Source organism: Chaetodon auriga, chromosome 14 (genome assembly GCF_051107435.1).
Source record: "Chaetodon auriga isolate fChaAug3 chromosome 14, fChaAug3.hap1, whole genome shotgun sequence".
Taxonomy (NCBI): Eukaryota; Metazoa; Chordata; class Actinopteri; order Chaetodontiformes; family Chaetodontidae; genus Chaetodon; species Chaetodon auriga.
This window is the reverse complement of record NC_135087.1, coordinates 4,068,536-4,090,966: the sequence shown is the minus strand read 5'-3', so window position 1 is coordinate 4,090,966 and position 22,431 is coordinate 4,068,536. Positions and strand designations below refer to the sequence as shown.

The 22,431-nt window shown below is 41.6% G+C and overlaps 2 protein-coding genes across 3 annotated transcripts; both read left to right on the top strand.

Moving 5' to 3' along the window:
* The first annotated feature begins 3,906 nt into the window (after window positions 1–3,906).
* On the top strand, window positions 3,907–14,419 carry LOC143332086 (RING finger protein 145). Its single transcript, XM_076749346.1, has 11 exons — window positions 3,907–4,197; window positions 4,420–4,685; window positions 5,679–5,787; window positions 6,878–6,969; window positions 8,407–8,648; window positions 9,201–9,376; window positions 9,492–9,632; window positions 9,988–10,170; window positions 10,267–10,414; window positions 11,085–11,441; window positions 12,992–14,419. The coding sequence occupies exons 2-11, from the start codon at window positions 4,517–4,519 to the stop codon at window positions 13,913–13,915; spliced, it is 2,541 nt and encodes an 846-aa protein (XP_076605461.1). The 5' UTR covers window positions 3,907–4,197; window positions 4,420–4,516; the 3' UTR covers window positions 13,916–14,419.
* A 1,134-nt stretch (window positions 14,420–15,553) lies between these two features.
* LOC143331660 (ubiquitin-conjugating enzyme E2 D3-like) lies at window positions 15,554–22,304 on the top strand. 2 transcript variants are annotated; one of them, XM_076748760.1, is made up of 7 exons: window positions 15,554–16,039; window positions 17,161–17,224; window positions 17,858–17,889; window positions 18,098–18,175; window positions 18,648–18,753; window positions 18,936–19,029; window positions 21,167–22,304. In XM_076748760.1, the coding sequence occupies exons 1-7, from the start codon at window positions 16,016–16,018 to the stop codon at window positions 21,210–21,212; spliced, it is 444 nt and encodes a 147-aa protein (XP_076604875.1). In that variant the 5' UTR covers window positions 15,554–16,015; the 3' UTR covers window positions 21,213–22,304. The 2 variants fall into 2 exon arrangements, with proteins under 2 accessions (XP_076604875.1, XP_076604874.1); XM_076748759.1 differs by lacking the exon at window positions 21,167–22,304 and adding an exon at window positions 19,235–19,395 and having other exon boundaries at window positions 15,561–16,039.
* Window positions 22,305–22,431: the final 127 nt, after the last annotated feature.

The following is a 22,431-nucleotide window of genomic DNA, read 5'->3' as shown; positions in this document are numbered from 1 at the left end:
TTTTTTCTCCATTTTCTGACACTTTATATTTCTACCTTCATTTACTCCACAACGTTTATTTGATGACTTCAGTTAGTAGTTCTGCATGTTCAGATAAATAATGCAATACAAATATGTATGTTGTAATAGTAAAGATTAAGATAAAAACTTCAAAAAACTAGTGTATAAAGTAGTTGAAATTAGTCAGATACAGTAACAAATCAGGTACACGTTAATACATCAGTAATTATAATCCCATAATATAATCCAGATTATTCTGAAAAAAGGCCATTCTACTTAATGAGTACTTTTACTTTGGGTATTCAAGTATATTTTGATGTTAATACTTTTGTATTTTTTTTTACTTAAGGAAAATATTTTATTCAGGATTTGTACTTCTACGCTGTGGTAGTACTACATTTGCAAGTACAAGATCTCAGTAAAAGTACAAGATCTTCTTCAACCTCTGACAAATCCTGATGACTCTGCTCATTGTCTGACTCTTCATCTAGCGCCACCATGAGGCTGACGTTTGTTGTTTTCAGTCAAATATGTCAACAACTGTTGGATGGACTGCCATTAAATTTGGTACAAAAAAAAGTCTGTTTCCCTGAAGATGAATTTTTAAGTTTTTTTTTTTTTCTTCCTATTTTCGAGATGTTTTTCAGGAAGTCATGAGTCACTCAAAGAAAAAAAAAAAAAACAGATCAGCTCGGCCGATAACATCATACACGAGTGTTTTCACCACAGAAAGCAGTCATGGCACCAAATCACACGACTGCATATAACAGAGAGACTACAAAGCCATCTTTATAATAAGTGACACCTTTGGCTTTACACAATATAATACAAATACATCGTTGATGAAAAAAGACACCAAGCAGTCTTCAGTCTCCTCAGCGCTCCATGGATCCTTTTAAACTGACATAAGAAGTCTTTCCTTACAGCTGGAGATCAAAAACGTGTCTGCTATGTGAAGACATCTGGCAGGTGCATCCTGTGAGTGATGTTTCGGCAAACTGTCACAGTTTATCAGAAAAACTGCCGTTATGTGATGCTTTATATCAAGGATGATATCGAGCACTCGGGGATAATGGTGGGCGAGAGAGGACAACAAGTACAGAGAGTTTCCCCAGACAAACCTTCAGTGTTAGTGACTCCACAGCGCTGCCTTTGACCCTCAGTGTCATTCAAACTGCTTGTAGTAATACGTTTTATCTTCTCTGAGCAAAGTTTAGTTTGTCTTCTCAGCTTCTGTTTCGTCTTTCCTGTTGATTTCAGGGTCTGGTGGCTTTACATGTGTGGACCCTGAAGCTGGCAGACATGACAAGAGACATGAGAGACATTTGTCCCGGCCTGTGTGGGAAACCATTTGAGCATTTATTCCATATCCTTGATATTAGACATCAGTTTCTTCCACTTGTTTGCCGTTTGTCAGCGTCAGTTGGACGCTGTGTTGTACTAGTTGAACAAAACTCTCACGAGTCATTTGTCTTTTGTCCAACTAGGTCCAACAGAAGCCTTAACGAGTGACACTGTGCGCCACACTAGTCGCACCAAAGTCCCAACCAGTCATCTTTTTAAAGCACTGGTGGCCCTCTGGACCAAACTACTACTGCTGAAAGTCTCACTAGTTAACCAGTGAGCTGCAGAAGCTCTGTCATGTTAACTAGTCAAACTGGATTCAGCTCCCTGGTAAAGTAGTGGCCTACGGATTCACGCACTGGTTAACTGGTGAAGGCCAAACTGACGACTAGTTAAAACATCCTCTGACCTTATTAGTTAACCAGTGAGATCCTAAATGTCCACTAGTCACACTAGTGGGAGATATTTTGGCCGAACTTTGCTTTTATCTTGTACTTTTCATGATTCACGTCGTCCTGCGCCTCCCTCTGCTGCACTGACTCATGGGAAACTTCTTTTTGTGACTCAGGCAGCATTGTCTCCAGCCTGTTGTCTTCCTGAATCATGACCTGAGACAGTATTAACTGTCTAAATAACAACATAAAAAGCAGATGCATCTGTATCAAGATCTTCCTGCCCTGCATATTCAGCGTCTGTCTTCAGAGTTGAATATCTACCGGCTGGATAGATTTATTACAGCTCAACTCAAAAACACGGATTATTTTAAATGCAACACTTAACAAGTAATGATACATAACCTAATACATAATTCTCTGTTTGTCTACTTCCATCCAAACCACATGCTTTTAGATTGTCAGCAAACTGTCACATCTGTGTTGCATTTAAGTCACACTGTCAGGGACTTTACTCACTTGGCTGTCAACATCTGGTAAAACTAATGATGTTGCAATGGAAGACGACATTGAGAAAAACAGGGAGTCACTGTCTGAGCTGTATGTGGCTCGTTCCCAGATGCTTTGCATTCATGCAAACATAAACAGTCCATATGGTGATGCTGTCTTTGCTTGTGTTTCCAGGCTTGGTCAGTCTCTCTGAGAGCATTTTAATCATCTTCTCTTCAGCACTGAGCCTCCTGTACAACTCAACAATTCATCTACTGCCATGAAGTTCATTGGAAATATTTAAGCTGCTGCTTCGAGCCAGTTTCATGTCATTAATTATGCCTTGAAAAATAAAAGAGACAGAGAGAGATGTTTTAATTTCTGTTCAGTTTAGGTACATCATGACAGGATGACATCAAACATTTCATAATGATGCACACATATGCTTTTATTAAGCTCTTTGACAAATAAATGATCTGTAAATACTGTGTCAAAGTCTTTGGGAGGAAAATATGAGTTTTTATTTCCAAGAACATCAAGATTTGCTCCGAACATTATATGATCTTGATCAACTAAATGAGACATGTTACAGTAAAAAGTTTAAGGGTAAAGAAGTGCAGATTGGGATTTCAAATGTAAACTATGAGTATAATCATGAGTAACGTCTTCCCTTCTGCATGCAGATAAAAAGAAGAGAGAGAGGCAACTGCTCACCCACATTATCAGGAAATGTACTTTCTTTGTATTAGTCATCTCTGTTTCTGAGAAGATGCAGAAGTAACAGTGCATGTGCACTTTGCAGGCGAAGGTCATGATCCTAAAGACCCCGTCACGAGAGAAAATGCTGTTTTTTTAATGCAACTTTACAGCTGATTTGGTCGGATAGACGGGATGAAATTCTACTTGCGAGAGCTCGTGTGGAGACAACAGTTGTGCGATGCTTTGGGGACTGAGAGAAAACTGGCAAATGCTGGCAACAGATGGATGATGGTAGGAAAAATGAACGCAAACACAGACACAGACATTCCACACGTCAAACACAGTCGTAATCCTTCTGAAATTGAAGATATGTTACAAGATGAATTTGGATTTTTATGTGAAAGGCCTTTCATCACAGCATGGTGCAGAGTGTGGCACCTCAGGAGGTACAGGTACACCTTCCTGATCTGCTGACTGAACTGACAATCAAGTATATACAGCATTTTAATCATGCTTCGTTCCTCCTTCTTCTTTAAATTATGAGAAAAGAAGAAAAATATTGTTTGCGTGAACATTTTTGTTCAATGTGTGAGACTGACTCCAGTTACGTTCCCATCCTTTTTTACTTGTGACCCAATCAGAAATTTTGGCCTTAGAGTGGACATGAGAAGTTTGACTTAAGAGTAATTTCTCCTTTAGATTTGACTGCCTTTGAAGCTTTTTTTAGAGGCCCAAAGAGGTGAATGTACCCAGTATTTCTAGAAAAAAAGAGGAACAATTTGTTTTGTCCTTTTGTTTCATTTCAACTGTAATTCAATTTAGTATTGTAGAAATGTTAACAAAGAAATTCTAAGTTGCATTTAAAAAAATGAAGTATTAAAATGCATATTACTATAATTAACATCAGTAGTCGTAGTAGTAGACGTCGTGTCGTAAAACATTACTTTTATTTTGAAATCGAGAATACCTGAATCTGATTGGTGCATTGCCATATGACGTGTAGACGGGAAATGGCCACGCAAGCGAGCGGAATCATAACATTGCAGTAAAAGTCTCTTTACTCATCCCTAGCTCGTTTAATTTGAGCTTTTTAATTTCGCTTTTTCGATGACGCCTTCTACAAACTGTCTTTGACAAGCGGAAGTTACAGAAAAAACAAAATATCTGACGTGTAGTGCTATGAAAACATGTTGCTGGTCGCTGTGAAAGCTAACAACCAGCACCAACTAGCTAGCAAATGGCTGTTCGGCTGTGATGTCTGTCACCGTGGAAAGTAAGTGAAACGCTTTCACTTTACACACGATAGCTACTTCTAAGCTTTGTCTCTGCGATATCTTAATCCACAAGCTAACTTCAACACTTCTCTAAAGTCAATTAACGGGTAGAATTTGACGCCGAAGCCGGATTGAATAGCTACAACAACGGCCTGGTTGCTCTTGCAGGACTCCTTTGGTGCGTCTGAATGGCTTAACTTGAGTTTTTGTGTGTTTTTCAGATGACAAGAAGACGAGCAAAACAGTGGAACGGTTAGCTAACAGCATGTGACACACAAGCTCTCTGCTCACCCCCCCAAAAAAAGGTTGGTTTCGAAGATGCCTCGTCTGGAAGAGGTGGCCAACGTCGCCCTCAGGGTGCCGAGCATACTGGTGCTGGACCTGCTGTATAAATGTGACATTGAAGGCTTAACGGATCACCTAAAGGCCAAGAATGAAGACATGCTCTTCAAATACAAATACGTCATCTGGAACATGTACTACCTTGGTGAGTAAATGCTGACTTCAGAGAAAAAGAGTGCAGTTTTAACCAGATGTTGAACAGGTGTGTCACGTGTGTTTTCTCTGTGCTCATCAGAATCAGATTCAGGCTTATTGGCCAGGTCTGTGCACACATACGAGGACATGTAGTTCACATAGAAAAGACAGAAGAGACATAAAACAGGGATAAGATGGACAATAAAAGCCACTTGATGATGACACTAAAAGTAAAGTGAACCAACAACGTACAATGACTGTAGACGAGTCAAGTTCTGTAGACGGTAGACAAATCCAAATAAAGCAAATGACCGTCTAAACGCTGGTTCATCAAAGGGAACTGAATCCAGAAAAATGAGCTAGTGAAACTTAGAACGTACGGTTGAGTCAAAACTGAGTTCAGCACTGATATTATGTTGTGTCTGTGTGTTCAGCTGAGTTGTGGTGTCTTTATAGTTTATGGTTTACTCAGTAGTGCTGGAAAGACTCCATGAAAAAGGCACCTTTGAATTGTTAGAGCATCTGGACAGTTCGTGGTCAGTAGCAGGAAAAAGTCTGTCGCTTTAACACAGATTTTACTTCCTTTTCTGCAATAATTCATAAGATAAATCCTGTTTTATTTAACTGGAAACTGAATCAGTGTTTTGGACTGTTGCTCATACACGACGTTTGAAGACGTCGCTTTGGACGGTGAGGAATTATGAGCGGCATGTTCATTATGTTTCTCATGTTTTATTGACCAAACGGTTAATCAAAAGATAAGTTTCAGGTAAATTGATAATGAAAGTAAGCCTCAGTTGAAGCTTTAGCCATGACTTTAAAAAACAGTTGAACACAGTGTCGTTGTGTAATTTTAGTGTTTTGGCCGCCTGATAAGAGCCTGATAAGTAAAGTCAACATTGGCACAATTATTATAGACAAAATCACAAAGTCTGAGGACAGACGCCGGAGGTGGATCCATCTTGTGTGTCTTCACCAGCCGTCCTGTCCATTTGCTTTCCAGGTCATCTGATAAACGTGGTGGTGTTGGTTCTGCCGCTGAGGCACATTGTGACGCTCTACCTCCACATCCTCGCTGCTCTTCTCCTATACATGGGGCATCAGATTTCCAAGTGAGAAACCCTCCTCCTCCTCCTCCTCCTGCTGCTCCTCCTGCTGCTGCTACGAGGCGTCTGAGATTCATACTGATCGGTTTTCTCTCCGGACAAAGCCGCAGTCAGAGTGCCGCTCCCTCTGTCTCCAGTGTCATTCAGCCTGTGGCTTCATTTGAGGAGGCAGAGCTCTGTGTCATGTGCTGAGGCCTCTGTTGTTTACTGCTCATTTGCCTGTTAATTTGTCTTGTAACCCAAGAACAACCAGTGGTTTCTGTTAAAGGCTATAAAAAGACCAAAGTACGGTCAATGATTGGATGAATATATCGGCCGTCAGCGATTGGCTGAGTGCATCGTTGTGTTTGTGTCATTTTTGTCATTTTATTGTGCTGATTTAATGGTTTGCATCTGAAGAACGAGCGAACCGACAAGCACAAAGAGGCCAAAAACAGCGAGTAGAGACAGAATATTTTAACCTCTGACTCCGTCAGTTAAGGGTTTATTTTGACCAAATCAGAGCTGGTGATCGTTGCAACAGTGGAAAGACAAACCAGGAAGGCTTCTGTGAGTTTGTTTCGCGTTGAGTTAACGAGGCGATCGAGCTCGTCTTGTTTGGTAAAAGAGAGAAACTTGGATTCAGAGTTTTTATGGTTGTATTTTTCTGTTTAATGAGGGAAGTAGGTGTACGAATATTTCCGTTCTTGACATTTTGTGAACTTATTCACTCGGACGGTTAATGGGCTGATGGTGCCCGGTTGGAAAATTTTAACATATCACCCAACCATAGACCAAAGCTTATACAACAGATTTGGACAGAAACAAATGAATGACTGAATCATCCCCACAAAAAGTGAGAAATGATTCTTAAGTGAGTAGATTTGATCTTTTTACTTTAGTAGGATAAAGTTTGTGAATCTACTCATTTATTGCTCATTCATTCATTTATTAACTTGAATATATTTCATAATAAAACCTGGTACAGTCAGGTAATAACTCCAAAAAACAAACTGTTAACAGGTGAGGCAGTGATGTGTGTTTTGAAGCCGTGTGTCTGATAACAACAAACAGCGTCCACTGAAACCTGTTTTTTTTTTTCCTCCTCGTGTTACAGGGACTATGTTCGTGAGGAGCTGCAGTTTGGTTATGAAGGAGCAGTGTACCTTGATTCTCTGGCCTTCAATAGATTCGTCTCTGCGATGACCAGTGAGTCCAAACTGACATGTCGAGCACACTGAGGCTCATTTAGGCTCACATTTGTCATTTTATTAAAAAAGCCCATAAAGATTTTCATAGAGCTTCACAATAAGCACACTGCAATTTAGCTGCTAAATATCCAAACTCAAAGCTCCAAAACTCCCAAAAACAAGAAAAATGGGCTAAATATTTCTTAAAATAAGCAAAATTATCTGCTAGTAGAACAGGAAAATTCCACTTAACCAAGATTTTAAAGTGAAAACATCTGGGCCCACAGTTATCTTAAAAGCACTGTGGCCAGACTTAAGAAGGGTACATTTGTCTGGATACGAAGAAATTCGGATGTCTTACTTAGAACCAGTAATAAAATCTCAATAATAAATTCAATCTTATGAAGATACTCAAGGTAAAAGAGCTTGAAACAAGTGAAACCTAAAAACTGCCTCGTAAGAAAGACAAAAAACAAGCGGATGTTGCCTTGATGTGACATATTTTATCTTAGACTTCACTTTTTGCAGTGTAATGGTTGCGAAATCATCACCGTCAGTCTTCTGATCCCACAGCGTCTGACAGTTTTAGCTTGTTTTTATGACTGCACGCTTCCATCAAACGCTCACTCACTCATTTCCCCGAACGTGTCTCAAACTATGATCTGTGTGTTTGAACAATGTTTGGCTGAGCAGCAGGTCGACCGGCCCGGCGGTGGGCTGATATTTATGCTAAATACGTGCACAAATAGAGGCTCTCAAAAGCATGAAGAACACTAAACAGGCTCGGTTTGGCAGCGACTCTGGACTGCAGCTTGTTTCAAGCTTGGCGCTCTTCCTCAGGCAGCATCATCGCTGCCAGATGGAGGTTTTTTTTATGTAACTGTGCAGTTAATTGCGATCATTTGGGTTACTTTGTAAATCGACCTCCCGTTCGAGAAGTATGATGGAAACTAAGAGAGTTCAGCAGGTTCAGCTGGACAGGAAACGACCGATAGCTGATGAGCATCAAACCAAATGTCTTTCCCAGTTTTTATTCTGTCATGGCTCTTTGATTAAAGCCTTACAAGAGTTTACATCTGTTCATATCAAAGTTTAATAGTCCAACATTATCTTAAAGGCTTATATTATTTTATGACTTCTATTACCTATGTTTCAGTTTGTAACCATGGTATTATTGCCTAATAATACAGATAAAACAGGAGACCGGAGGCGACCGGACAGATTATTTTTCCTCTTGTTCATGGACTCTAAGGTCTGATTGGGCAACACTTCGTCAGTCTAATGCGGGAGAAGGTGCAGGATGCCTCTTCCTGCTATGTTTGTAACACTGAAATTTAAAAATCTACCTAAACTTGCCACTGAAAAATGATATTATTAGCTGTAAAATAAGTTATGATGTCATAAATATAATCTACACTCGTGATCACAGCACGATTTAATGTTATTTTCTGTCCAGGTCAGATTATTCTCAGCACTCTGTGTGCCTTCCTGATGAAGACCAGAAAGGTGTGGCTGTTCTCTGCTCACATGCTCCCCCTGCTGGCCCGACTCTGCGCCGTTCCTCATGCCACTCTGTTGACTGTCAACACTTTGTCCATGGGGCTGACCGGAGCAGGCATCACCCTGTTCCTCCTCTCGCATCTCTTTCTGCCATATCGCCTCGCAAGGGCCGCCTATTCAGAGCTGCTGCAGCTGGAGGTGCTCTTATTGTGAAATCCTCCTTCCTGTGAAACATCCTCAGAATGCATCCTGTTTGTCTGAGGAGCTTAGAGATGCTGTAAATATTTGATAAGAAATTAGCATTTTTTTTTCTTTTTAGTTGACAAAAGTTATTAATTTTGACTGTTTCAGTGCAGCATTATTCATTATTTGTCTTTTTTGATCAGTCCTCTCTTTACAAACCTTCCCTTCATCTCACCACAGTTGTGGAAATATAGTTATATTCAATAGCAATTGAATAAATATTAAATATGAGTGCAGGTATCAGATGCTTTGGCTTTTCAAGTATAAATAGATCAGTGTTAGATTTCATGCAGGTTAGTTTTCATAATTTTTATACTTATTTAATTACTTTTTTCCCCATTTTGATCAGATTTCTGTGTTTTAGCACACAGGATTTTTATTTACTTTACTGAAACACGACCCACAATTTCTCTGTCGCACGTTATAAAAACACACTGCGTGCTCTTGTTTATCTGTCATGTATGTTTCCTCCCCTCCTCATCACGTCCCTGCTCTCCTGTCCCTCAGGTGATCGAGCTGTACAGACTGCTGGCTGTGGGAATCTCTCTGTGGAACCAGTTTGCCGTCCCAGTGCTCTTCAGCGTCTTCTGGTTTGTTCTGTTCGTCGTACAGCTGTGCTCAGACACCATGTCTGGCAGCGCCTCAGCAGGCCATCAGGGAATCATGTTCTTCCTGCTCACAAGGTGCGATGTGATCATGTGGATTATATTACCCCTTAGCGTGTGTTTGCACCTTTATACGCGTCATATTTTATTTGTAATTATGTGTGACCTTTGCTTCCTTTGTTGAACCCTCCAGTGTCTCTGAATGTTGTGCCACACCGTACTCTCTTCTGGGCCTGACGTTCGTGGTGTCCTATCTCGCTCTTGGACTGCTCAACCTATGCAAGTTCTACCTGGGAGGTTATGCAGCCGTTCAGAATGAGAACGTCATGCACAGGTGAGATGTTGTCTCCAGGTTTATAGTATCACCACTTAAACATCCCCATGTCGTCCACTTTCCATATTTAACCCTGCAATAACGAACATTTTGGCCACGAGGGGCACAACTTCAGAGCGATTCTTAACCATATTTTCCCACGTTTTTGACTGATCCAGTACTGAGCAAGAGTTCTGTAGCCAGTAGCTGCGAAATGGCCGGCGATCTAATCCTTCACTGCTGATGTACGTCCACTAAAAGACAAACTAAAACACGCTGCATTCAAACTCCACAGAAGCTAAACATGACTCACTAAAACCTTTGTTAGCCTTTCCACTATTCCTCTTCCACTCACCTTTCCCCTCCTTGTCCTCAGAGGCGTGACCGAGGGCGTCACTCTGCTCCTGCTCGCTCTTCAGACCGGCCTGTTAGACATGCAGGCACTGCAGCGCACCTTCCTCCTCAGCATCATCCTCTTCATCGTGGTGACTTCAACCCTGCAGTCAATGATCGAAATAACAGATCCGGTGATTCTGGCCCTCGGTGCGTCCCGCAACAGGTAACAGCAACAACAGTGAATTTCCTTTCTTCATCAAGTGAATGATGCCGAGTTTAAAGCTTAAAGGCTGAATTTCTGTTTCTTCTGTGCTTCTAGGAGTGTGTGGAAACACATCCGTGGCCTCAGCATGTGTCTGCTTCTGCTGGTTTTCCCGGTGTTTATGGCCTATAAAATCTCCCAGTTCTTCCACATGGACTTCTGGCTCCTCATACTGGTGTCGAGCTGCATGCTGACGTCCCTTCAGGTAGGAAGAGCGACTGTAAATGTCTGAAACGATGAAGAGCGGAAGCTGAATTCCTCTTTTTTGCACGTATATTTGAACAGTTGTCGTACTAAAACTTCATTCAACTGATGAATTTACTTTAAATACATTCAATTATTCACGTGTGATGTTTTGAAAGACTGAAATTTTGATTTTGACATCAATTTCACATCATTGACATCTTTTAATTGAACAATATTTATTATTTCTAACAAAGGGCTCCACCTGTCAGACATATCCTCTCACCTGTTCTTTCAGTCTGCTCACTCAATGACAGCAGCTCGAATTAAAATACTTCATGAGTGTAGTTTCGTAAAGAAAGATTCGGTATTTTAAGTTCTTTTGATTTGTGCCCTCTGTACTCTACACCCTTTACTTGGACTTGTGCATCTCAGGCAATAACTGTGGTACTAATACTTCTGCTTTGTGTGCAGTCATAGTACTGCAAAGCTGTTTTGCTGGTCCATCAAGCATCAAACTTCTTGACTTTGGCGCCCCACAGTGGTCATATTAAACAAGACACTGTGGAAGAGGCAATGAACTCCCTACAAATAGACGTTAGATTCGCGTAAAGAAATCAACATGTAGCCACTGTAACGTGAAGTAAAAGTTGTTTGTACTATTCTAAATGAAAATGTGTACTTCTGTCCAGGTGACGGGCACCATGCTGATCTACTCCCTCTTCATGGTGGAGCTGTTTCGCAGTGACCCCATCGAGAGCCTGGACGAAGTGATCTACTGGGTGAACGCCGTCAGCAGGGTGCTGGAGTTCGTGGTGGCGCTCTGCGTGGTGGCGTACGGCACCTGGGAGTCGCTGTTCGGGGAGTGGAGCTGGATGGGCGCCTCCGTCATCATCATCCACTCGTACTTCAACGTTTGGCTCCGAGCTCAGTCTGGCTGGAGGAGCTTCCTGCTCAGACAGGAAGCGGCTAAGAAGATCAACTCCCTCCCCAGAGCCACGGCTCAGCAGCTGCAGCAACACAACGACGTCTGTTCCATCTGCTTCCAGGTTAGTCGCACTGTGGCTGTGTCGTGAGCAGGTCAGCGCGGCGCTGTGCGGTACGTTGAAGGCTGGGGACAAACAAACAGGACGTACTGTAAAATCCAAAGTCCCCTCGGGCACTACAGTACAGTACAGATAGTACACGTGTACTGAGGTTTTGACGTTTAGGATTTTATCTTATTTCCTCTTGGCTTAGCTTCAGACCAGCTGTAGGATCATAACTCTGTTATACTGCACGTGTTTCCCCCACTTTTACTTGCTGTGTGAAGTACAAAGATTCTGTCTGAGTGTATTTTGTATTAAGATTAGTCTTTGGGCTTTTTGGGCACAGCTATTAGACATGGATAGGAAAGAGGGGGGAGAGAGGGGAGAGAGGGGAAGATGGCCAAGCTACCAAGCTATCAAACTTTAATTTTTCTTCCAGTGTTGTTGTCTCATACAACCCCAACCCCAAAAAAGTAAAACATACATAAGACAGGATGATACATAAAAAAATAAATAATAATAAAATAAGACAGCTCCATAGATTTTTGTAAATATTATTCTGAGTTAGACGCAGCAACACGTTTCAAACAAGTTGGGAAAGGAGCAGCTAAAGACTGGGAAAGATGTGGAACGCTCCAAAAACACCTGTTTGGAACATTCCACAGGTAAACAGGTTGATTGGTAACAGGTGACAGTGTCATGATTGGGTATGAAAGGGGCATCCTGGAAAGGCTCAGTCGCTCAGGAGCGAGGATGGAGCGAGGTTCACCACTTTATGAACACATGACTGGATGAAGGATGTTAATACATGTTAAGCTCTTCTTCATCACTGTTGTAAGACTAGAGTGAGTGTATACCAAGAGGACAGTCGAGGTTGAATTTAAATGTAATTTAATAGGGTTAAACATTTAGTGATAGTTGATATTTGACAGTTGCTCAGCTCTACATGCAGATGGCAGACTGGTGGATTGCTGTGTCTGTGTCTGTAAGGCATGTTGGTCCTGTTTTTCCAGTTTAGCTCCGCCTCCTTGTGCACGGTTCAGAACCGATTCTTTGCCCCTCAACCATGTTTTTTCTTAAAACCTGTTAATATCGCTTTTTTCCTGCCCTTGACAATGAAGCCAATGTTGTTGTCATTGAGGCAGCAACAGAAAATCTTGATAATACAGCAGAGAGCAGAGGCAGAGAGCATGTTGGATCTGCTATTTACTGCTTTTAAAACGGTAATGGAAAACTTTATCGATCCTAATGAGGAAATTCAGACATTAGACAGAGGCGGGCTGAGAGGTAAGAACAGATAAATGACTCTTTGAGGGGAATACAATGAAAAAATAAATTGATAGATTAATGTATACAGTATATACTTTACAATACCTCAGGATGTATAAGTGAATATTGCAAGTATTTGTGCAAAAGAAGTCCAGCAGTGCAGCTCTGGCAGCCATGTACTGTGTAGTATAATAATATAATAAAGTGTGTGACGTTACAGTTGTTATATGTGTAGTAGTATTATAGACATGTTACTACTTCTTATACTACTACAGTAAAGTCAAATGTGTCTCTCCTCACAGGAAATGAGTGCTGCTGTGATCACATACTGTGGACATTTCTTCCATGGCAACTGTCTTCGCAAGTGGCTGTACGTGCAGGAGACCTGCCCCATGTGCCACCAAACCATCCGACCCACCCCGCCAGGTCAGAGCCAGGCTGCAGGTGACGCTCCAGCGGCTCCGACTCAGAGCGATCCGGCTGCACGAGATGGAGATCAGGACCAGGACGACGGCACGCGGCAGGAGACGCAGGTCGAAGCTGCAGGTCCTGATCCCAGCGAGCAGCAGGAGGAGACGGGAAGCGCTGGGGATGGAGACTGTGTGACGGAAGATAAAGACCAACCAGCTGATCCTTGCGGGGAAGCTGCCCAAGGTCTTCGTTTCAGCTCCAGTGGAGACTTTGTAGGATTTGTCAGCCCAGTGTCAAGCTGCCCTTCAGGGGGCATTTCTAATTCCCATGTGCTGCTGAGTAAAACTCCCCCTAACATGCACAACCAAGGGGAGCGGAGTGGGAAGGCCTCACCACTGCCATTGACTCCTAAAGCTGTGAATGAGAGCACAGCGGAGGGCCAGTCTGACTCTAATGGAGCAGAATTTGAAGTTAGTTTATGTCCCAGAGTGCCACAAAGCGGCGACGGTAAACATGAGAGCTGCGACGGGACGCCTAAATCATGGAACAGCCGCGATTCGCCCCAATCAAACGATGCTGATGGCGTTCCTGCGGCATCTGGTATGAGCCGTGTTGATAGACAAACATCTGTCAGATCATGTCATGAAAACTCTGAACTCTTAGACCGCATTGACGTTCCTCAGACTCGCAATGATAACGGTGCATATTCAGACTCGGACCTGGACGGGCTCAGAGAGGCTGAAACTATCCCGCTGATGCCCCGGCTGCCCCCCTCAGATGCCCCCCTCTCTTGCACAAGCACAGACAAACAGTGACTGACTGCCCTGCATCAGTGCCTTGAAGAGGTGTAAAAGTGTGACCCTCCATATTGGGGAAGTAGGCACATTTGCCCTCTCTGTGAACCAATAGAAACTAAATTTATCTTCAACCAGACAGTGTACTGAATGTGCTTCAGTGGAGCAAATAACATGGACTGAATATAAAGACTAAATTGTGTTGGGTTAAAGGGACACTTACTGTACAACTGTAAAGAAATTGTAAAAAATATATATAGAATTCGTAGAAATTGTGTGTAACTATAAAGCGTCAATAATTACCAAATTCTGGCAGGTTACAAGTAAAGATGTTTACTTAAATGGCATTTGATTTGTTCTCATTTCATTCTCTCCAGTGTCCTGGTAGCACTCTTGTTTAGCATTTTGTGAAAGCGACGGGGCAAAAGGAAAAGCTTCAGCAGTCGTCTTTGTTATTCATGAATCCGCCTTTTGTACTGCAAATGTTGTCTGTCTGCCAGTATTAAATTACTGCTGTGAACATGTACTTTTTGTACTGTAGTTTCTATATTAATGGATAAACCCTTGGCAGGTGCACAGTGAGGTTTATGAAGTCTGAACAGACCACCACCTCTGTGGCCTCAAGCTAAGAGATGAAGGTTTCACATGTTGATTTGAAATATTAAAGTATTCTGCGTCGCTGTGTAATTCCACAGTCTTCTACAGGAAAATGTCCCAATCATTGTCGGAGAGTTTTAAGTTGAAGCAGTGAAAGAAGCCGAGTGTCCAAGTTGAGTGCTTAAAGTGTCAGCTGCACTTTAAGCACTGAAAGCAGTTAAGGTGTCAGTTGAAGTGTAAAGACCAAAAGGGCCTCGAGATCAGGTAGTAAATCAGGACTCACCAGAAGGCCTGAACAATGTCAGCAGATATTTTGCTTTGGTTATGCATATTCTCATTTTCCCAACAAACTTGCAATTGATAAAATGTACTAGGGTGGCAACTAATGATTGTTTTCATTATGAATTAATTGCTTTGACAATCAAATGTCATCAACAAGTATATCTACATTTCCTGGAGCTGATGGTGACCATTCAAATTACTCGTCAGGTCAGCTGCTGCAAACCCAAAGATACAAGAAGAAATGCAGAAAATCTTAACATATGAGACGCTATAATCATCTTATCGTATCAAAGGATTTGTGAGCAATATATTTTAATTAGCTGCTGCCTAATTGGACATATCTTTACAGGTGGCAGTAGGACTCGAGCTGGATCATTTAGAACAATATTTTATTGATTACATCTGTACTTTTTCTGCTGTTACATGTTAACATGTGTGCTGCGAGAAGACACAAAGCTGAAACCGCACAGTGTGAACCCCTGAGGTTCTGGAGTCATGGTGCTTTTCCCCCTCAGTCATGTATTGATTTAATAAATGTCTTAAATGGTAATACTATTTTACATCACTACCATAGCAAAGCTATCAAAAGTTAGGGTATTTAATATTTTGGAATTCGTGGCTGCGTGGATAAATATTCATCATTACACGTCAAAGAAAACATCCCAATTTAATTTAGGTCTCTTCCAAATAAATGCTGACATGTCCCGGCTGGTGTGACACGCATGTTTTTTTTTTCTTTCAGCGGGCTTGTAACCAATCCCCGACCACATCCGGCCTGTCAGTCAGCAGCCTAGAGGACCGCCCCGCTACCATAAAGCTTCAAATACATGTAGAAAGCCGCTAGTTTGCTAACGGCAGCGACCGAAACCAAAAGAAACGGAGTCTCGTCGTCCGGGTTACTTCACCTGGCATACGCACTTGGTCAGCCTCAACGAATTACAAATAACCCAACACAAGACAGTGAAACTGCAGGGAAAGCGGGGGTTACCGAAAGACAGTGTAACGTCTGTCGCTCGCCGAAAATAAGCTGGATAAGATCGCCAGCTAGCTTCGTCGCCAACTCCGCGCATACGTAGTTTTAGCTCGCTAGCCAGCTAACTACGCTAGCTCGAGAAGAAAGGCCGTCGAGCTGACCCAGCGACGATCGTTTGGAGGATAGCGACTCATCCTGGCATATCACGGTTGCCCCTCACTGCTTGGATCGGAACATCTTGAAATAAAAAAGAAGAACACAGAGAGAGGATGGCTCTGAAAAGGATCAACAAGGTAAGATAGCGTCGGTACCTCTAGCTAATTCACCGCGCTAGCCTCCCACAATGTAACGGCGCTGTATCCTATGAAACATGGCGGTGAAACATGTACGGGGAAGTGTTAAGTTCGTGTCCCTGCGTGTGTACGATGAGTTGTTGTGTTTAAGGTTGAGTGAATTGACGATAGTTTTTACTGTTGGCACCGGCTAGCTCACACGGTCACGGCTCAACGGTTGAACGGCGAACAGCACTTAGCGAGCTAGCTAACGTTAACATTAGCAGTTTCGGTTACAGGTTTAGTGTGTTCGAAGTGGATTGACGGTAAAACAAAAAGGCCTCATGAATTGCTCAACACTTCACATAAACGCACAGACGGTGTTTGCTTATCACCAAGCCTTTATTGTAGTCTCACATTCATGGCGCGTGTCTTGATAACTAGCGAGTCGTTGAATTTGTAATAGCGGCGATACTCTGTTACCAGAACCCATGACTCATATCACTCACCGAGTCTGTGTTAGCAGTCAGAGCCGTGTACATGATACACTTCCTTGGTATGTGAAAGTATTTTTTCAGTGCTAGTACACATCACAGGGTGTGTTCTGGCCCTTAAATGGAGGAAGTTGACAGCGGTAGAGTGACACCTATTAAATGTTCACACCGTGGCTTCATTTCTTCACTTTGCTGTTGACTAGAATCTTCCTCCAAGGGAATCCGTAAACTTACTTGTGGAATGGTGTGTCTGTAGGCCGGGGTGGGGCATTGGCCTCCACCTCACTCTAAAGTAGCTGTGGGCCTAAAAATAACAGAGGCAGTAACGTTAGTATATGTGCCTCAGGCTCAACTTAAGTGGAGACGAAAACATTGTAGCCCCCAGCCCCAGAGCGTGAGCAAAGTTGAGCCTTGGAGGAGAGTGGCAGGAGATAACAACACCGGCGGGAGGGCGTTGTGAAATACATGAAGCACACGACTTCTCATGTAGCATCTCCCCTCCCCAGTCCCCATGTTGGCATTTAAACCCAGGATGTTAAGTGCTACTCAGTCTGCCACATTGATTTCAGATGGTGTCTCCTCATTGTTTTGTCCCTGAAGATTACTGTGATCTAATTGGTTATTGTTGTAAACCTCTTTTCTTTATAGGAGCTTACCGACCTGGCTCGTGACCCCCCTGCACAGTGCTCGGCCGGCCCAGTGGGTGATGATAGTAAGTGTCTCAGAACTGGTCAAAAGTTTTTAGGACTGCAAGTCATTTCATTATCAATAGGTCTGCCAATAATTTGTTATTAATCACTAGTGAAAAGCACCCACTGTAATTTCCCACCGATCAATGTGATATCTTCAGATGTCTTGTTCTGTATGACCAATATCCCCAAAAAATCCAAAGATTTTCCGTTTATGCTCACATATGGCAAAATGAGAAAATGTGGTGCGGCACTTTACTTAAAATGACTTAGTCTGAAAAACAGGTGCTGATTAATGTTCTCTTTCTTACCATTTAATTTGTTTTTAAGAGGCAGAGGAAACCACAAACAAAGGCCAAATTAAAACTGAATGAGCTACATTAATTTTAAAAGCATGGGTGGATGTGGGTCTAGTTCTGAGAACTGGTTATACTGGTCATGAATACCTCCACCCTAAAATAGAGTGAGGGACAGTAGAGTTAAACTTGATACATGACCACCATAACTACAAAGTAGGTTTGCGTATGTGAGTGATTATAGAAAGGGAAATTGTGTGTCTTGTATGCAACAGAGACAAATGAGACGCCTAGTCCTTGTCAAAACTCATATCTGTGACCTTTCCCCGTTTTCTAACGCTTACTTTCTCTTCTCTGCAGTGTTTCACTGGCAAGCCACAATCATGGGACCTGTAAGTAGATACTTTATGACATAATTGTCGGTCTCTTTGTATTTTAAAGCAGCACAATATTGAAATTTGTCATGAAGGTTGTGTTCCTGCCTGCTTTAAATGTATTCATGAGATAAAGGTTGAAATTTGACTTGATAATGAGAAGCTGTGGACAGGAGGTTTTAGATCATTCTTCTCTGTAATATGTAAATGTAATTCTGGCTTTCAGAGCGACAGTCCATATCAGGGAGGAGTTTTCTTCTTGACAATTCACTTTCCCACAGACTACCCCTTCAAACCACCCAAGGTAAGCTGAATCACACCAGAAACAAGGTTTTCCTCTTTCTTTTGTTTACAATTAGAGATATATTGACATCCATCAAACTGCCCATTCATGCAGTATTCATCGTGCAATAGACACAAATCTGATTTACAACACTAAAATAATATATTCAGTGTAAGTAACTGGGATCAACCATTGTATATTATGTAAACACTCACATTCTCATTTTATACACGACACTCTTCTGAAAGTTAAAGAGAAACAACAAAGACACATTTCCTGTAAAGTAAACCAAGCAGAGCGGTTTGGCATCATGAACACGTTTTATCTGTTGACTGCCCTCATGAAGTAATACCAGTCATTCCAGATGTAGATAGTCATGAGCATTGAACGTCACTGTCCCATGTTGAGAAATTTGCATTGCATAACAATGACTTGGCGTGTGGCGTGGCCTTATTATGTCCTCACTGTTGTGTTCTTTCCTTTTTCTTTTCAGGTTGCATTTACAACAAGAATTTACCACCCAAATATTAACAGTAACGGCAGTATCTGTCTGGATATTCTCAGATCACAGTGGTCTCCTGCACTTACTATTTCTAAAGGTATGGATAATTCGTAGACCCCATTACACAGATTACAAGGTAACCCAGGCATCGAATCTATCCCAGAAAAAGATTAGAGTAACTGTCGGTTAAAATGTGAAAAACAAATGTTGAAACTGTGTTAATTCGCTCCTTACCAAATAAAATAGCAAATCGGTCTAAAGTCTATTTGTTTCTTGCAGTTCTTCTCTCCATTTGCTCACTCCTATGTGACCCAAACCCTGATGACCCACTAGTGCCAGAGATTGCACGAATCTACAAAACAGATACTCAGAGGTACGTATGTGATCCTTATGTTTGATAAACTGTTCTCCAAACATGTGAAATGAATCTTTCCCTCTGAAAAGGAAGAACATAGTACCCTGTTGTACATTGTGCATGGTACAATATCCTTTTTAGGCCCTCTCTCAACTTTCAAAGGCGCAGTAAATTTTGCCTGTATGAGTGTCACCTGGTGTGTAACCTAGTCTCACTCTGTCAGGTACAATAAACTAGCTCAGGAGTGGACAACGAAGTATGCCATGCTTTAGGGTAAGGCCAGGAGGCACTGCTGCATCTTGGCTAGTGCTATGGGATTGGTTGGTTGTGATGCTCTGGTCTGACTGGCGTAACCAGAGGCTTGGAGCGCTGTTACAAAGTGTGACTGCAGTGTGGAATTTGACTGTGATTATACTAATCTCTGGCTGTCTTTTACGTGGAGAGTACCCTATTCTCCATACTCTGCTCAGATCGTGGGTTCAGCTTGCACCTTGATACCCTGCACAAGGAGTCTGTTGCTGAAAATAAATAAGTTACTTGAATATTTGTGCCCTGCCCACCGATACATTGGCCTCTTGACAATTGTGGGTTACTGCTAATACAGGTCAGAGAAATGGAGATCCAGTGGTAATAATCCAATGTGCTGCAATTGCTTAGTCTTGTGTTGCATGGAATAAATATCCAAATAACTAAGCTTTCACAGGTATGGCAGTGAAAAACAAACAGGGGTTGTTTAAGGTCTTTTCGCACCCAGTAAACTTTTCTTCTTAGACACACCTTAGTACAGATCATATATTTTACATTACTGCTGACTATTTTCCAATACATACCATAATATATTTAATTCCTTTCAGTGTGATTGGAAAATCAGCATGTAGAGACTTGAGATGATCCATCATAGTTAAACTGGCTTGCCTTGATTTTTCACTGTTATTGTTACATGGTAAAGGAGTTGTCAGCAGGGACAATTATGAAGAATTTTCTTGGTGGTGCACTCGAGGACACGCCAACATTTGACTGCCAAAAAGAACTGCATTCATGAGCTATGATGTCTGAAACTGAAGCCCAGCAGACAAGCAGTAAGGATAATACAAGTTGGGTTTCTTGTTTGAAATTGTTGATGCTTGAGCAGATTGTGGATCTTAAGATGTCGACACTGGAAAGTCAGTGTTTTCAGCAGTTTGTGCTGGCAGCTGCATCACCATGCAGTGAAAGCAACAATTTGAAAAAGCCAACAAATCATTTATTGTGATGGATTTTTGTCTCCAGTGAGCTCCAAGTCTCTGCCAGCTAATATTCATGGTGCACTGAAATGAAGGCACCCATGGCTTCCTAAAAAGTAATCAGTCTAAACATAGCTGGTTAAAGAAGGATGTGCTGTTTGGTTCTCTGCATCAATTTAAGGAAAGATTGGTGCATGGAAGCAGGTGGATGTTTGCGTTGTTTCAGGGTCACGGCAGTAGATGTTCTAATAAAACACGGAGCAGGGAACAAATAAAGTCATCTTTATCCTCAATTTATGTTTACAATTGATCCCAGTCACCTCACTACGGTTGCATTTGCCCAAACCTTCCAATCCGGAGCTTTAACCGGCTTCCAAAGCCTTAAAATATTTCTTGTGACAACACTCAAACTCACCATTAGGGCTGCAACTAACCATTGTTTTCATTATCTTTTAGTCTGCACACCATTTTCTCAATCAATTGTCTGGTCTATTGAATAGCAGAAGATGGTGAAAAACGGTCATCCACAGCTCATTTTGTCCAATCAGTTGTCCTTGGTTTTTAATAGTGTTTCATGTAATCTGGTTGACAAGTACCAAGACGGCATTTTCTGTGCATGTGAACGTAGCCACTAACTCCAGCATGAAACGTTTTGTTGTGGTTAAAAATGCAATGTGTGTACCAGCAGGCGAAGACGACATGTTGAAGAAATATTTCACTATTTGAAATGAAGTTTAGCTTGTGCAAAGTGTTTTTGTTCATACACTGAAACATTTTGTTAAGATGCTACTTGGCTTGTAATGTGCTCAAGTGCATGTACTTAAACAGATCCTGAGCGTGCAGCTGTTTGTAGTTATCAAGCTTTTAATGCCAAAGATGTGCTGCGTTCAGTCAGTTAAGGTAACTTGTTCCTTTTTTGCTCCTCTTTGCAGATACACCAAAACAGCAAAAGAATGGACGCATAAATACGCAATGTGATGGCATTGGTCAGAAAGCTGGTGGAAAATGTCGTCCCTGGTTCAAACTACAAATTCTGGGATTCTGGTTTTCTTTTTCACTTTTCCCCCCTTTTTTTTCTTTTTTCTTTTCTTTTTTTGTTTTGTTTTTTTTTGTTTTTTGTTAATCAGAGCATTTTCCCCTGTTCCTTTTTCCACCTGCGCGCTCATAAGAAGATAGTGTTTTCTCTCTAGGACACGTGCCAGTTTCTGTGAAGTTTCTACTCCCGTTTTGTATGGCGGTTAGAAAAAAAAGAAAAAGAAAAAAACCCACCATGGTTCTGAACACTCGGCTTGAGCATGCACCAGTAACCCGAAATTGGTGATGTTAGTCACTCACTCTGCACACACTTAGTAGAATCTGATGCGACTGGACTCCCGACACTGAACATTACAGCAACCTCATGTTTTGATCCGGTTGGTTCACTGGCTGGACCCTGTGGGCTTGATGTATGCTGGATTTTGCAGAGCACTTGTAGAGAAGCCTGTCTTTTGCCATACTCATAAATTTTAAAGTTTCAAATTGGCAAAATTACACATTTCATTTCAAAGTGGTTAAAACCTGAAACGGGGAAATGCCAACCCTCTAAAAGATTTGGAAAACTGGTTGGTGGCTCCTGATCTGCCTCCTGGACTGGTGTGATGTCAGTATGTTCTTCTGATCATTAGTATAGGAATCTATTACCTGAGGAAAGAAGTGTATCTTATTCCACTATCAAAGTGTGTGTACAGAGAAGCACAGCAGTATATATCAATGTTAAGGAAACAAAATATAAGAACTTCAATGTTGTATTTTATGCATGTTAATAAAGTTAGGCTATTATATCTGATATGTTTCTGCAAATTAAATGGATTGTAAGGCTGGAAGTTGGAAATTTTTTTTTTGGTTCCCCTCAAAGGCTTTCTATTTCTTTTTGTTATTTAGAAGCCAGTAGATGAGCTATTAGTTTTATGCCCACTCGAACACTGTCTTCTTGTAGCCCTAAAATATTGATGCAAAGCTGATGGTTGATAATCAACTTGTGGCTCTGTTTCTTTTTACGTTTCCCTTCAATAAAGTTACTTAGACCATAAAGTGAATCAGACTGGTGCTTTTGTACAGTTCTGTTGTTTTAAGTGTCTTAAGTTTTTAGTCTCACATAGTTTCTAAACTTGTTTTATTTTCCCTTCTTGAAACTGATACAAAAATACTAGATATTAAT

Excerpts from the sequence above, each read along its gene's own strand:
- LOC143332086 (XM_076749346.1), top strand. The coding sequence starts at position 4,517 with ATGCCTCGTCTGGAAGAGGTGGCCAACGTCGCCCTCAGGGTGCCGAGC. Across the intron at positions 6,970-8,406 it reads ATTCGTCTCTGCGATGACCA|GTCAGATTATTCTCAGCACT; the intron begins GTGAGTCCAAAC and ends TTTTCTGTCCAG. Across the intron at positions 8,649-9,200 it reads CAGAGCTGCTGCAGCTGGAG|GTGATCGAGCTGTACAGACT; the intron begins GTGCTCTTATTG and ends CCTGTCCCTCAG.
- LOC143331660 (XM_076748759.1), top strand. The coding sequence starts at position 16,016 with ATGGCTCTGAAAAGGATCAACAAG. Across the intron at positions 17,225-17,857 it reads CGGCCCAGTGGGTGATGATA|TGTTTCACTGGCAAGCCACA; the intron begins GTAAGTGTCTCA and ends TCTTCTCTGCAG. Across the intron at positions 18,754-18,935 it reads TGCACTTACTATTTCTAAAG|TTCTTCTCTCCATTTGCTCA; the intron begins GTATGGATAATT and ends TGTTTCTTGCAG.